General features: G+C 40.6%; 1 protein-coding gene across 3 annotated transcripts in view; it reads left to right on the forward strand.

Annotated features, from left to right (window-relative positions):
* Positions 1-13,725, forward strand: part of PARVB (parvin beta) — a 48,179-nt gene that overhangs the window by 22,471 nt on the left and 11,983 nt on the right. For all 3 annotated transcript variants that reach the window (XM_083859114.1, XM_083859116.1, XM_083859115.1), the window contains exons 4-7: positions 4,434-4,536; positions 6,857-6,997; positions 7,337-7,452; positions 13,109-13,167. In XM_083859114.1, the coding sequence (XP_083715240.1) occupies positions 4,434-4,536; positions 6,857-6,997; positions 7,337-7,452; positions 13,109-13,167 (419 nt within the window). The remainder of the gene's footprint in view (positions 1-4,433; positions 4,537-6,856; positions 6,998-7,336; positions 7,453-13,108; positions 13,168-13,725) is intronic.

The raw sequence follows: 13,725 nt of genomic DNA on the forward strand, positions 1-13,725 counted from the left end.
AAACATTGTGCCTGGAAGTGTTGTTTATCACCATGGACAGTTTTCTAAAAATAGTCCCAGTTTGTCAGTGTGAAGTGTTCAGCAAAGTTCCCTCTCTGGCCAGCAGCTTTTTCAAACTCACTTCATTTGCCCTGTGTGTATTGAAAATTTGGGATGTGGCTGAACAGACCTAAAGCTGAAAATTCAGATCAGGGAAAGAGAGATCAGTTCCTGTTTTTCTTTATGTGTGTATAAATATTGCATTCACAAAATGCTCCTTTTTTAGTATCTAAAATATGTGAGCTTCTTTTACTTGTTGCCCAGTGTTTGCCCATTTTCTGTATTTCAGTAGGAAAAAATATATGAAAAAGAGCTTCTGCTAATTGAATGCACAATTTTAGGGCATCAGCTTGCAAGAATTGGGTCCTGTGTGAAAGTGCCTTGACCACAGGCAGGAAGCCACGGTTGTAAGGTTGTTTTCCTCCCTGCAAAGCTTTCTGTAAGATTGGGTTAGAACTGTGAGAGCTTCTAGCCTCCAAAAGACTCATTTAAACTTTATATACATTTAAACTTTATATCCAGATCCAAACACTGCTGCTCTAGACACGGCCTGAAAAGAGTAAACACTCTCATTTATAGTAAAAACATTCACTGTCCTGGAAGATACCAACTTCTCCTGTGTCTGGTTTTAGGGCTTTTTTTTTAGATGTACCGAGGTGAAGAGAAAACCAAAATGAAGCCACTGTCCTTTGGCATGTGGTTTGTTGGTGTGACCAGATTGAGACCAAGCTCCCTAAAAGCTCTGTGATCTGCTTTTGGCCACAAGAACCCTTCTTCCCATTGGATACAGGGTGCCAGAGCTTTGTGTACTGCCATGAGACCTGAATATGAATTTTTGCTATTAATTTTCATGCTCAGCCCTGAAGCCAGCCTCATACTTTTGATCTCTGCTTCCTAATTCCCCCAGAAGCTGAGGGGAAGTGGCTCATTGAAGCCATGGTTTTTCTTTCTGTGCTGTTTTTGGTGGCTGGGCTTCCTGTTTTCCCATTGTGCCAGATTTTTTTTCTTGTATTTTGCGTTGTTTTGCATTTTTTCCACAATTGTGGGGTCCTCATGCCCTTGAACTCTGGATTTTTTACAGCACAAGTGCATGTCTGAGCATTTGGCCCAGTTCAAAAGTGCTTTAGGTGAGTGCAGATATGGATGAAATGTCAGGCATGGTTGTGAGGACATAAGAATATCATATGAAATTGTTAAAATCACACCACTAGCCCCAAATATTATATATAAAATATGTGTATGTTATATATATGTTATATATAAAACATATATGTTATATATGTATATGCTATATATATAAAACATGTATATGTTGTATATGTTATATATGTACATGTTATATATGTTATATGTATATAACATACATACGTTATATATACATATGTTATATATGTTATATGTATATAACATACATACGTTACATATACATACGTTACATATACATACGTTACATATACATACGTTACATATACATACGTTACATATACATACGTTACATATACATACGTTACATATACATACGTTACATATACATACGTTACATATACATACGTTACATATACATACGTTACATATACATACGTTACAATTATAGAAAATAATATTATATTATTATTTTATTCTATAGAAAAGCAGCTTTTTATGAGCCCAGAATTGAGCTGCAGTTGTGCGAAGTGCTGGCACAGGAAGGAAGGAATAGATAGAGGAGTGTAAGACCAGACACATCGAGGTTAAGCATCTTTTCATGCAGAGGAAAAAGCTCTTTTCTGCTTCCCACCAAGCACCAATGTGCCTGTGTCGGGCTGCTAAAATTTTGAGACATTCAGGTTATTGAATATTTTGTGCTTCTGCATTTTTATAAAGGGAGAAATCACAGAGAACCAGAGAGAGCTGACTTGCCACGAGCAGCGTCAGAAGCTGTTTCTGCACGTTCATCATTTCAATGAGCAACGTGGTGTTTTCTCTGTAAAAGTTAAAAAAAAAAAACTGCTGAAATTTTTTTCCAGATTTCTAATTAAGACATAATCAAGAAAGGCTTGGGATATTTTTCATTACAGTATTTTTTCAGTCTTCAACAGCTCTTGTAGAAAACCACCTGGATTTTTTTTTCTTCTGTAAATTATTTTTTTCTAGTGGAGCTGGAGTTATAATCTGAATAGTAGAGAAGTTAAAATGTCCTTTGGGATATTTTTTTTATTTAAGTACTAAACTAATAAATAATAAAATAATTACAGCTAGACCTGTTTAATTTGTGTCTTTTTTTGTAGTTTTTGACTTAAAGTTTTTCAGTGCTAAATTTTTGTGAAACATTTAATTAGCACATAGTTGTAACTATTATCTTTTCTTAAGACCCTGTACTGTGATTCCTGTGTATCTGCACTCTTGGAAATGGGATCTTGGATCTTACATTCTATTCTTTTATTTTTAATTCCTTGGCATTTCCTAGATTCTGACTTCAGGACCATTCAGCACAGGACAAACAAAATAAAATGTTTGTTAATAGTTTCAAATAGCTTAGCATCATCCTGAGTCTTCCTTTAACAAAGCTTTTGAGGAATTCTCTTAAATTCAGCCTCTTCTTAGAGGGACTGTAATGGGATCTGATAATTAAATATCTTCTGCTGAGCTTCAGATAATTTTTGAAAGTCTGTTCTGTAAATCTCACAGAAGACCTAAACCTTTTATGATTTTGATTTCTTTGGTTGATTTTTTTTTTATGGATGTCTATGTGTTTCAGGCTTGTATATTTATGGAATTAGACAATCACCTTTGAAAATCTCTTTCTGGATAACGGTTTGTTCTCTAGGACTGATTTTTTTTTTTTTTTTTTTTTTTTTTTTTTTTTTTTTTTTTTTTTTTTTTTTGTGTAACTGGTGAAGTTTTTGAGGTGAAAGATAATTTTGTGCTTCTCATTGGCTTCCAGCTGTGGCAATCATCTGCTGACTTGCCACAGGGGAGGAGCAATGGGGTGAGGATGCTGCTGCTGCTGCAGAGTTCATCCTTGTGCATCCATCTGTCCTCAACCACCTCCCCTCTTCTTGTACCTGGGTGAGAGGAGAACACTTCTGGCACAAGTTGCTGATGTAGAATAGTGAATAACTTATCAGAAAACCTTTATTTTCCAAGGCAGCTCTTTGGCAGAGTCATTTTTATTGTTGAAGTTGTAATCCCTCTGGAGAGCTTAGAGGGGAAAGGGGATTTCCATAGGTGAGCACTGATGCTGATCTTTGCTTTCCATGGACTGAGCACTTGCCAAATCACTCAGCTAAAATCTGTCTCTTCCCTCCTGTCCCTATTTATAGAGCTGACTTTCAGCCCTGTGTATTTTCAGCATGCTTTGGAAGCACTAAAAACATGGATTAGAGGTACATGAGGAATTTCATGTTTGGATTGTAAACTTTTCCACGGTCACTAAGCCCAGCCAGACTTATTTGAGGTTTTTAGGCTGAATGAACATCAGTAGCCACGTGGAAAAAACTTTAATATCCTAGTGACCAACATATTGAAATGCTTGTATTCCCTTGGATTCCCAAAGTGAGTATTTTCCACTGCAAACCTGCATCTATTTTGTTTATTTGCTTTTATTTCACAGTCTCTTGTCTATTAAAACCCCAGGACTTTCATAGCCATCACAACTGCCAAGAACAGGCAGAAATATGGGATCTAATCAGAAGGGTGAATTTAAAGAATCTGCAACTTTATATGATGCAAATTAAAGATTTAAAGATTAATAATCTTTAAATGAAGCTTATTTGTAGGTTGCTCTTGTCAATGGAATTTGCATGTCTGTGATTGACAATATTATTTTCTTACAGAACCAAGGAAGCAGCAGGAGTTAACATTGTGTCTCTTCCCACAGATCTGTGTTACCTTTGTGAAAATAATTTAAATTTCCAGTAAATTGGAGGAGAATGCTACTACCAGCTTCAAATAGTCAAAGCTTGTTTTCCTGTAACTAATTTGGAATAATTGTCTTTGGCCCCTGGGAAATTTAGCTCCTTTTCTTTTTTAAGGTTCTTTTATGCTTAGTCGTGTTTTACAGGTGACTGAATGATTTTTATAGTTATGGTAGTCAGCATATGGGAACTGTTAAAATTGTAAAATGATTATCAGATCCTTTTAACTAAGATCTTAATTCTGGACTTTTGTATTCTGCAACAGCTGAGGATAAAATACCTTGTCCTGTTGTCAATTAATTACAATTAATTACAATTAAAAACAATAGGGGACAATGAGATGCTTTTTAGTCTATTTTTTTTATTTATTCAGGTCTTATCTCTGCAAAGTGGAAATACATAAATATGATTGCAATTTTACAGTCCTGGATACTGCTGTGAAGGAAAGGAAAGTTATTTCAGTTGGTTTTAGACCAAGTGCTTTTTCTGTGCTTGCAGGTTCTGATTGACTGGATTAACGATGTGCTGGTGGAGGAGAGAATCATTGTCAAACAGCTTGAAGAGGACTTTTATGATGGGCAGGTGCTGCAAAAGCTGCTGGGTGAGTCCACACAAGAGAGGGCAACCCTAAGGATTGGGAGGGCCCAAAATGAACCTTTTCCAAAGCTGCAAACTGTGCAGTGACTCAACATCTCAGGGAGATGGTTGTTTTCACTTAAAGCTGCCTCAGCTTCTCCATCTGAGAAGGGGAGGAAATCCAGATGGTTCCTGGGTGTATTTCATTGACTAACTGTAGGTCTAGACAGCTGAAATACAGGGTAGAAAAGGAGTGAAGAGTTCATGTTTATGGTGCCAAGCAGAAGCTGTGCAGCCCAAAATTTTGTCAGTGTAGTTTGCTTTTGAAAGCTTTTGGGCTGAGAAGAGCTGTTTTGAGGTCCTGTTGCCTTTAGGGGGAAAAAGAAAAAGAGAATGCATGGCAGCAGGCATGTGCTGAAAATGTTCACTTCTGTGTGAAAGACACACGAGGGCATACACTTGGCTGAGAATTTGGGATTCTGCATCTCCCTTCCATCTCTGCTATGTGTGTTGGTGCAGGGAGCACAGTGGAGAAGACTCAGGTTGATGTTGTGATTTACTAATTTCCTTCATTCTGGGCCTCTGACTGGAGAGCAGATGCATCTCCCCTGACCTGGAGTGACCACAGCTCAGCCCCAGCAGTGTCTTTGTTCCTTCCTTCCTCTTCCTTCACCTTACAGGAGAAAAACTTACATGGTGTGGTCATTAAACTTCAACAGTTGACCGTTCCTTGTGAGTGAGAGGCCTTTTGTCTTGATAGCCAGTCCCCAAAAAAAGGGTGAAACACAACAGTTTATCACTAGGCTTATGCTGAAACAGTTTGAAATATTAGTAAATGGTTGATTGAGGTGGAGCTCCTTGTTTAGTTAATTTTATCATGGTGCAATTAGTGCCACTCAGAGAAGCTGAAATGGTCTGGTACACATAATGTTGGTGTGAAAGGACATAAATTTGTTTGCTGACTAACAGCTAACCTGGGCTGAGAATAGGCAGGAGCCCTAACACGTAACTGAAAAATTAATTTGCTTGTGTTTTGATAATCTTGATAAAATAATATTGATAAAAATTCCCTACTTGAGATTGCTGGAAATAGTCAAGATGTTCAATGCATTTGTTAGTTGATAAATTGCAAGTCTTTTCTCTTTGGGGAACTAGAATACTTTTGTATTTTTGCCACTTAAAAAACCCCAAAAAACATTACCTTCAGCTAGATAAAATATCCAGAAGAAGCATACTCTTGAACTTGAAAGCAGAAATATATAAGTTATTGGAATAAGAAGAATTTTGACAACTCTGAAACATTTCTGAAAGAGTTTTCCGATTCTTTGGCATCTCATTTTGTGAAGGCAGTTTTGGTGAAGTGTGTTTTTTGTTTTAGAGAGTGGAGTAGATATAATTGGAATGTGGCCAACCAGTCCTGACCCCCTGGACAGATCAGCACAGTGAGTGTGGCCAAATTTTTCATGGGTACAGAGAGAACAGAGATCAGCTGTTCCCATTGCTCTGGTGGCTGGAGGACTCTACCCCACCTTCCTCAGCTCCCTGATTTTTCTTTTTTTTAGAGAATTTTAGCTCCTGTGTCTTTTGCAAGGGCCACAACAAGAGAAGATGAAGTTGAAGAACGAGTTGTCTACAACTTTGGCCACAAATAATTATGTTACATAAATAGAACTGAAATTTCAGTAATGGAATTTTACGCATTTTCCTGCATTATTTCATTTTGGAAGTAATCAACTATGATGTGACAATGTCAACAACATGACAAGGTTGTACCAACTTTTACAATTAGTTCCACTGAGCTAATCTTGGCTCATATGAATCTTGGGGGTTTGAGGATGCAAAATGTGCTTTACCTTGAATTCATGCCTTCAGCTAACCTGAAATAAAGCTTATCAATGTTCACATAAAATATTTCCCATTTATTGTCCTAAACTAACTTTAAAATGTCCTTTACCCCTGTGCAGATTCCTTTACCCCTGTGCAGATTCCTTGTGCAGTGAAGGGTGTGTTGTGCCAAATGCTTTTCTGCAGTGAAAGAAATTGGAAGGTATAATTAATATTGCTGCTAGCTTGATGTCTGGCTGAAAGTTGTTACATATTTTGACACCTGATTGATGAGCATGTTCAGCCAGCCTTTCCCAGCCTTGTCACATTTTTATTGGACCTGAGACACTCTGGTGGTGAGAGCTTTACTTTCAGCTATTTTTCCTCCCAAGGAAAATAATTCTCTTAGAAAAAAAAATTCTAATGGACTCCTCTAGTGGTTTGTGCTTGTTACCTCCCCATGGTTTAATCTGGTTTTGTCTGCCCTTTTCATTTTATTTATTTTTTTTTTTTTAATGCAGAAAAACTGGCCGACCGTAAACTGAACGTGGCAGAGGTGACACAGTCTGAAATTGGGCAGAAGCAGAAGCTGCAGACTGTCTTGGAAGCTGTCCACGATTTGCTCCGACCCCATGGCTGGACAATCAAGTGGAATGTTGACTGTAAGGACTCTTACTGTGTTTTATATCTCAATGTGTGTGTGTGTTATCACTTAGGAAGTCTGCTAAGAGCACTTTCCTCCAGTGCAGGGAAAAGCAAGTGGTTGGGTTTGCCTGTCTGTGATCAGAGAGGGTTTGGATTTGTTAGGCTTAAAGGAAGGGATGAATCCAGGCTTTGCTCCCTGTGAAGTTACACTGTAGACCTCACTAATTCAGGATGAAAAAGATGTGTTGACCAAAATCATTTTTCACTGCCTTTTTTTCCCCCCAGAGCCATTCGTTCAAAATAATACCTCACTTTTATTCTTTCGCTTTTGCTTCATCTCTCTTTGTTCCCTGCAGCCATCCATGGCAAGAATTTGATTTCCATCCTTCACCTCCTGGTGGCTTTGGCCATGCATTTCCGAGCTCCCATCCGGCTGCCTGAGCACGTGTCTGTGCAGGTGGTGGTTGTAAGGGTGAGTACCAACTCCTGGGAGGAACAGAGGGGAATTCTGCAGTCCTGGGCTGCTCCCACCCATTCCCTCCCACCTCTTGTCCTTCAGAAAAATGTTTGTCCCAGTTGCTTGGTGAGTCCCAGGCCCAGGAATGCATTTTTGGATTGCGTGTGTTTAAATGAGACCCCCCCCAAGAGCAGCACATCTTCAGTAGGTTTGGGGCCACCCTTTGCTATTGCAACAGCAAGCTCAGAGTATGCAATGGGATTTTGTATAAAGGACCATTGGGCTTGTAATTTCTGTCATTCCAATGCAGGTTGGTTTTTTTTTTTTTTTTTTTTTTTTTTTTTTTTTTTTTTTTTTTTTTTCCATGCATTTTTTTGCAGAGAAGCCATTGAAACCTCAACAGCACAGGAAGGAGTTTCAGCACATAAAATCTCCCTAGTCTGGAATGGCTGTTAGCAGGGTTGTTTTTTCCCCAATGACTTCATGTGCAGACTTAGACATGTTGTTTTCCTTGGCGGGCCTGGTAGACTTTCATCATTTCTTTCACAGCCTTGTGTTTTTGTTAGCTTTCCTTAGATAGGGGGAAGAGATCTGACCTAAGGAACCCTCACTGCTTCCCCCCTGCCTTAGATACTGCTCCAGTTATTCCTTTCTCAATGGTGTCAACCATTTCCTTTCCTTCTACAAAGACTCTTGCTTTGTACTTTCCTTTTTTCTTGCCTTCTATCTCAGTGAAAGCTTCTCATGGGAACCCAGTTCTCCCAGCTGCTGCACCCCAGGCAGATGTTTTCCAGCTGGCACTCTGCTCCTGCTGTGGCACTCACTCTGCAAGTGCCATTTGCTGTTCCAGATATGAGTTTCCTTTCAAGAATCAAGGAGATAAAGTGATCCCACACACTGTTTTGCAAACCCGAATCCTCTTACAAGATGCAGAGTGGTTGATGTGATGAGCTTCATTTTTCTTTATGTTTAACTAATGGTGTTTTCCAGGTTGCCTGCCTGGATGCTCTAGATGTGCAGGGTGTGATGTAAATGAGAAGATGATGGATGCTCCCTGGTTCACAAAAAATGTGTTTATTACCTATAGGAGGTGATTTTGAGTTGCTTTAGTTGTTTCAGAATTTAAGTGAGAATTTAAGAACAGTGAGTTAGTTATAAAGTAGCATGAATGTAAATGGGAGACTGGTTTATTTTTAAATTTCTTTTGTCTGTCTTGGAAAGATAAGGAGGAATATGTAAATATAAGCTGGTCAGCAGCTCTCTCACACCCTGATGCTAAAAATCTCCTTCTGCCCAACCCAATACAGTGAAGTGCCTTTTGTAACTGCTAAGGCAGGAAAAAATATTAGGTAGAGAGATAAAGCCTCCCTTTCCTTGTCCTTAGTTCAAGCTTCAGAACCATCCACCTCTGCAGCAGAGGGAAGGCTGGGGAGGAGGTTTCCACTTCTTTTCCTCTTGGAGGGATATAGAGGAGACACCAACTGGTTCACCAGAGTCCTTGGGTCTTGAGACTAGGATGGCATAAAGGCTGCAAGAAACTAGGCAGGGGAGAGAGCAAAACTTGTGTCCCCAAGGGAGTCAGGTCTCCTGAAGGTGTCAGGGATAGTGGGAGTTAAGTTAAAACCTAAAGAGGCTTTTGCACTTGGATCTGGAGTCCTGACATGGCCACAGCTGGGCCTGTGCAAGAGAAGGCTTCTCTCAGTCCCTAATCCACTGTTAGGAAAAGCTTGCAACTCTTCAGCTTTGTTTATTTAAATGGAAAGTGAGGGATGGTATGAAACAGAGCATGTTTGTTCTGGAAAAAGAACTTTTGCCTTATAGTTTGGTAAACTGAATTTTTGTAGTTCAGCATCTATAATCTAGTCTAAAAATACACCCTGGTTCAGTAACACAGATCTCTTAAAATGGATTTTGTTTAGCCTTTGTTATACTAGTGACAAACAGAATGGTGACTATTGTTCCTAATCCAAATAGGAAAACTACTAATAAGAAGATTATTGTCACTATTACCAATTTGTTTCAAAGTGATCTCTTGTTACATCTCCCAGTAATAAACAGGGTTCTGTCAAACTAATCACAGTTAACATAAGGTGTTAACTGAGAGGTTTTCATTTAGATGCCTCTTCTTGCTTGGGTGTATGTTTGAGGGGGCAAATAAACAATTGAAGTGACTTCTGTGCAAGTCTTTCAGAACTGACCCTGCAGCAAGAAAACCATGCAAGATGCTGTGGGAGTTTGGTGCAGGAGCACACCTCAAAACTATGAGACTGAAAGTCTCATTTTCATGGGTGACTTTCATTATCCACTTGTTGAGCTGTCCCCACATTGTGCAGATCCCCAAGGTGCTGCTTCCCCAACAGGACTGTGCTTACACCATGAAAATAAAGAGGTTTAGCAAGTTACTGCTCAGCCAAGATGTGTGCATTTGCACAGCCCATCCCAGAGCAATGCAGAACACCTTATGAGTTTGTGTAAGTGCTGTGAGCTCTTTTTTCCTCCTACTTTCACTGTCCTGAGATATTATCCAGATCTCCACAGTTCCATGGTGATTCTACCTTTCCATTAAATTCTTCTCTTCCTTTAGCACGTTGAGGTGACAGACTGAGACTTTAAGGTGTTTCATGTTTTTTTTAAATTAAAAATCTTTGATTTAGAGAAATATTGATAGCTCAATCTGGGTCTGTCAGTGCTATTCATTTTTGGTCCTGCACTGTTAGTTTGCTCAGAAACCCACAAGTGTTTTGGAAATAACTTTCTGTTTTACCTTCCTTGGCAGGAAGAACCTTTAGTTATTTGTATTTTCCGTATTACGTGGAACAACTACAAGACCAACCCAGCAAGAAACCACTTTTTTTTTTTTATTATTTCATATGGCTCCATGATGTAGCCCCTCTCAAGACCTGAGTTCCTGAAAGAGTTACTTGGAAGTAACTTGAAAACCTTTTTGAAATCAACCTCCAGAAATTAGTTTTCTTGCTTTTTTTTTTTTTTTTTTTTTTTTTTTTTTTTTTTTTTTTTTGTGTGTGTGAAATGGGAAATTGGGTAACCATGGCAGTGTATGCCCAAATTATTCAAGAAGGATCCTGGCAGAGCAAGGGTTTAGGTGGGTCTTCTAGTTAAAATCCTGTGAGAAGCTGCTCTAAGTGCTGAGTTAAGAGTTGAGGGTGATACATGTTGGTGTCACTCAACACGTTCCTGTCATTCCAGCCCCTCTCAGGGAGGAGAGAAACTCTGTTGGTTTTGGTGATGCTTCCAGTGAGAATTGAAAATGCTGAGATTTTTCCAGCTGACTCTACTGCCTTCTATTAGAAATGTGAACTTGCATGGTGAAGAAATACCCTAATTCAGGACAACAAAAAAGTTCACAGAATTAAGTGTAAAAATTGTCCTTAAGATTCATCGTGTTGGTTATTTTTGCAAGGCTCAGGAATTGTCATCCTTTATGCTTAGCTTTCCTCAGCCTCATTCTTAAAATTGCAGCATGTCCCACCTTGCTGCTGCTGGGAGATCTGGGGGATTTTTGCAGTAATTCCCTTTTAGTCTGAGTTGCAGACAGAAAGGTCAGAGTCAAGGCAAGATGACGAACAAGCGTGTCTGGTGCCAGTGGTTGGAAGGAATCAACGTTTTTATCAAGGAATGATATTTACTTTTGGATAGTGAGGTGGGAGACCCAGGCTTGCTGTGAGAGCAGCATGCTCAGCTGCCTGGGAGGGGGAGCAGTGCTTCCTTTTCCACTGGAGCCAGTGTTGGAATCCATCCCTCTTTCTTATCAGGCATTACTCATCACTTACTGAGCTTTTGTTCACAGGTTACACCATCTCCTCCCCAGGGTTCAGGAAGGTCCTGAGCCCTGTGGTAACAAAGCAGAGACGTGGTGGGATGGAATAAAGACAGTATTGTTTTGTGTGCAGGAAAATACTGGCCTGTCAGATGCCTCCTCATTTTTTCCATCCATGCTGTCATGCTGGCTTTTCCCCCAAAGCTCCTGGCACTCTTCCCGTGGCTCCCTCGGGGAGCAGGATGAGATAGGAGTGTGATAGGGAAGGGAGGGCTGTGAGGGCATGGCCAGCCTGGCAGCACAAAGCCCAGGCATGGAGTTGGAACAGTTCTTCCACGCCTCCAGCCACGCTCCTTCCCTCCCAGCAGCTTTGGAATTCTCATTTCTAGAACTTCTTCTGGGGAAAGATGTGTTTCTCCTCAAAACTGTTCTCCCTCTTCTCTTCCTAAAGTTCTTTGAGGTTCATCTGGTGAAAATGATAGAGGTGGTAAAGGTGTACAGAGCTGGTGCCCAGGGAAGTTGTTTTCCTTGCTTAGCTGAGCTGGAAAGCTTTATTAACCCTCCCCTAAGTCATTCTGGTTCCTAGATGGCTGCTGAGATTTGAGCTCCTTCTGTGCTTTTTGAACACAAAGAAGAGAGGAAAGAAATTCCTCTCTTTGAGCATAGTTTTGAAAGGAACCCATGGAGATGCTAAGTGAGTTTTTCACTCAGGTCAAAGCACTTCCACCCTCTGAGGTATTTTGAAACTGTCTAAACACATGCTGTTTCTCTTGGGTAAGAGATTCCTTATTCATGCAGAAAATTATGCCAAGCAGAGACAACCTGGTGTCAGGGAAGTGCTCTTCATTGTGAAAGCATCAGCTGAACTTCCAGTGCTCCCTGTGTTTCCTTGGAGGATGTGTCCCTGTCAGGTGTGTGTCAGTGTCCCCAGTGCCATTCCTGCTCCAGGAGAGCTGGGCCAGCCACTCTGGAGCCCTGGCCTGGGAACAGCCATCCTTGTCACTCCTGTCCCAGAAGAGTCAGGCTGACAGATGTGGCAAAGTGCTGGTTGACACTGTGACATGACCAGCTGCCCTGCAGGGATCTCACATGGGACTGTGTTGTGGTTTGAAAGCAAAACCAGTGAGAGGCTCCAAGTCAGGAATACAATTTAATAAGAAGAAAGGAAAAAAGGTAAAATAAAATAAAATAAATGCAATAACACAAAGACCACTGACAGAGTCAGAATACAACCTGAGCAGGGTGGGGGGAGCAGTCCAGGTGAGGGGCTCTTCCTGAAGCAGTGATCCCACAGAAAGGTCTGGGAGCTCTGCTCCTCTGGGAATCCAGTGGGTCAGGGCTGCTTGTCCTGTCCCAAATCCCAGATTCTCTCCAGGTGGGAATGCTTGGCTCCTCCCCCTGGGCATTGGGAGCATCTCCCAATGGGATGAGGAGTCGTGCAGTGGCTCCTTGATGGCCCATTAAACAGAGAGAGCTCCTGGAGGGAGTTCCCTGTGAGTCCTGGGCAAGGCATTGATGGGCCATGAGCAGAAGAGCCCAAAGGAGGGGCCTGGGAAAACACTGCCCCACCTGGTTCCAACAGCTCATGGAGATGGTGATGGAATAAATGCATTGTGTACATCCTACACTGCAACCCAGGACAGGCTGACAAACTCTAAGTTGTTAGTGAGGCAGTTAACTGCAAATATAGGTGTGTAAATACACATTTCCCAAACATCCCTTTGGCCATCAGCCTGATCAGTGCCACTGCCCTGGGGGTGCACCCTCCTGTGTCAGCTCTTTCACCTCTGTGAATCTTAGTGAATTCATCCACTTCTGTCCCCTGGTGCTCTGAGAGATGCTGCACGAGCCCCTGATGAGCTTCTCCTTTGCTAATTCCACCTTCCTTTCCAGAAACGTGAAGGCCTCCTGCAGACCACTCATGTCTCAGAGGAGCTGACCACCACAACAGAGTAAGAACAAAATTCTTCATTGCTTCAGGATGTTGAGACCATTTCTAAGGATGAGAGAGAAGTTTAATCTTTCCCCCTCATCCCTGCTAAATTAATGAAATCCCTTCATGTGGGGCTTTTTTAATTACATGGAAATGGCTTGGTTTATGAAAGTGTGCTGCAAGGGAGAAATGTCCTCTGGAAATTCTTGTGTCTTAGAAGCTTTTAAGTGAAAGTGACTTTTGTGAGCCTTGTTCCCCCTTGCCTCCTGGATATAGCTATATATATATATATATATATATATATATATATATATGGTTTCTGCTTAGTACTCTTTTCTCTATGAAGTGAAGGGCTTAATGTATGTATTTTGGAGAAGAATTATTTTGACAAAAGGCAATTCTTCAACCTAGCTCTCTAAACTGAAATGATACAATTAAAACAGGAGAGGAGAGCTCAGCAGGAATAAATAAATAAATCTCTTTCCTCTCCAGTTTTTGCACCAGTTTACTTTGCCTGATATTTTTACAGTCCTTTTTATAAGGAGAAAGTTGGACATGCATTTTGGCTTCTGCTGAA

Source organism: Zosterops lateralis (assembly GCF_965231275.1).
Source record: "Zosterops lateralis genome assembly, chromosome: 4".
NCBI lineage: Eukaryota > Metazoa > Chordata > Aves > Passeriformes > Zosteropidae > Zosterops > Zosterops lateralis.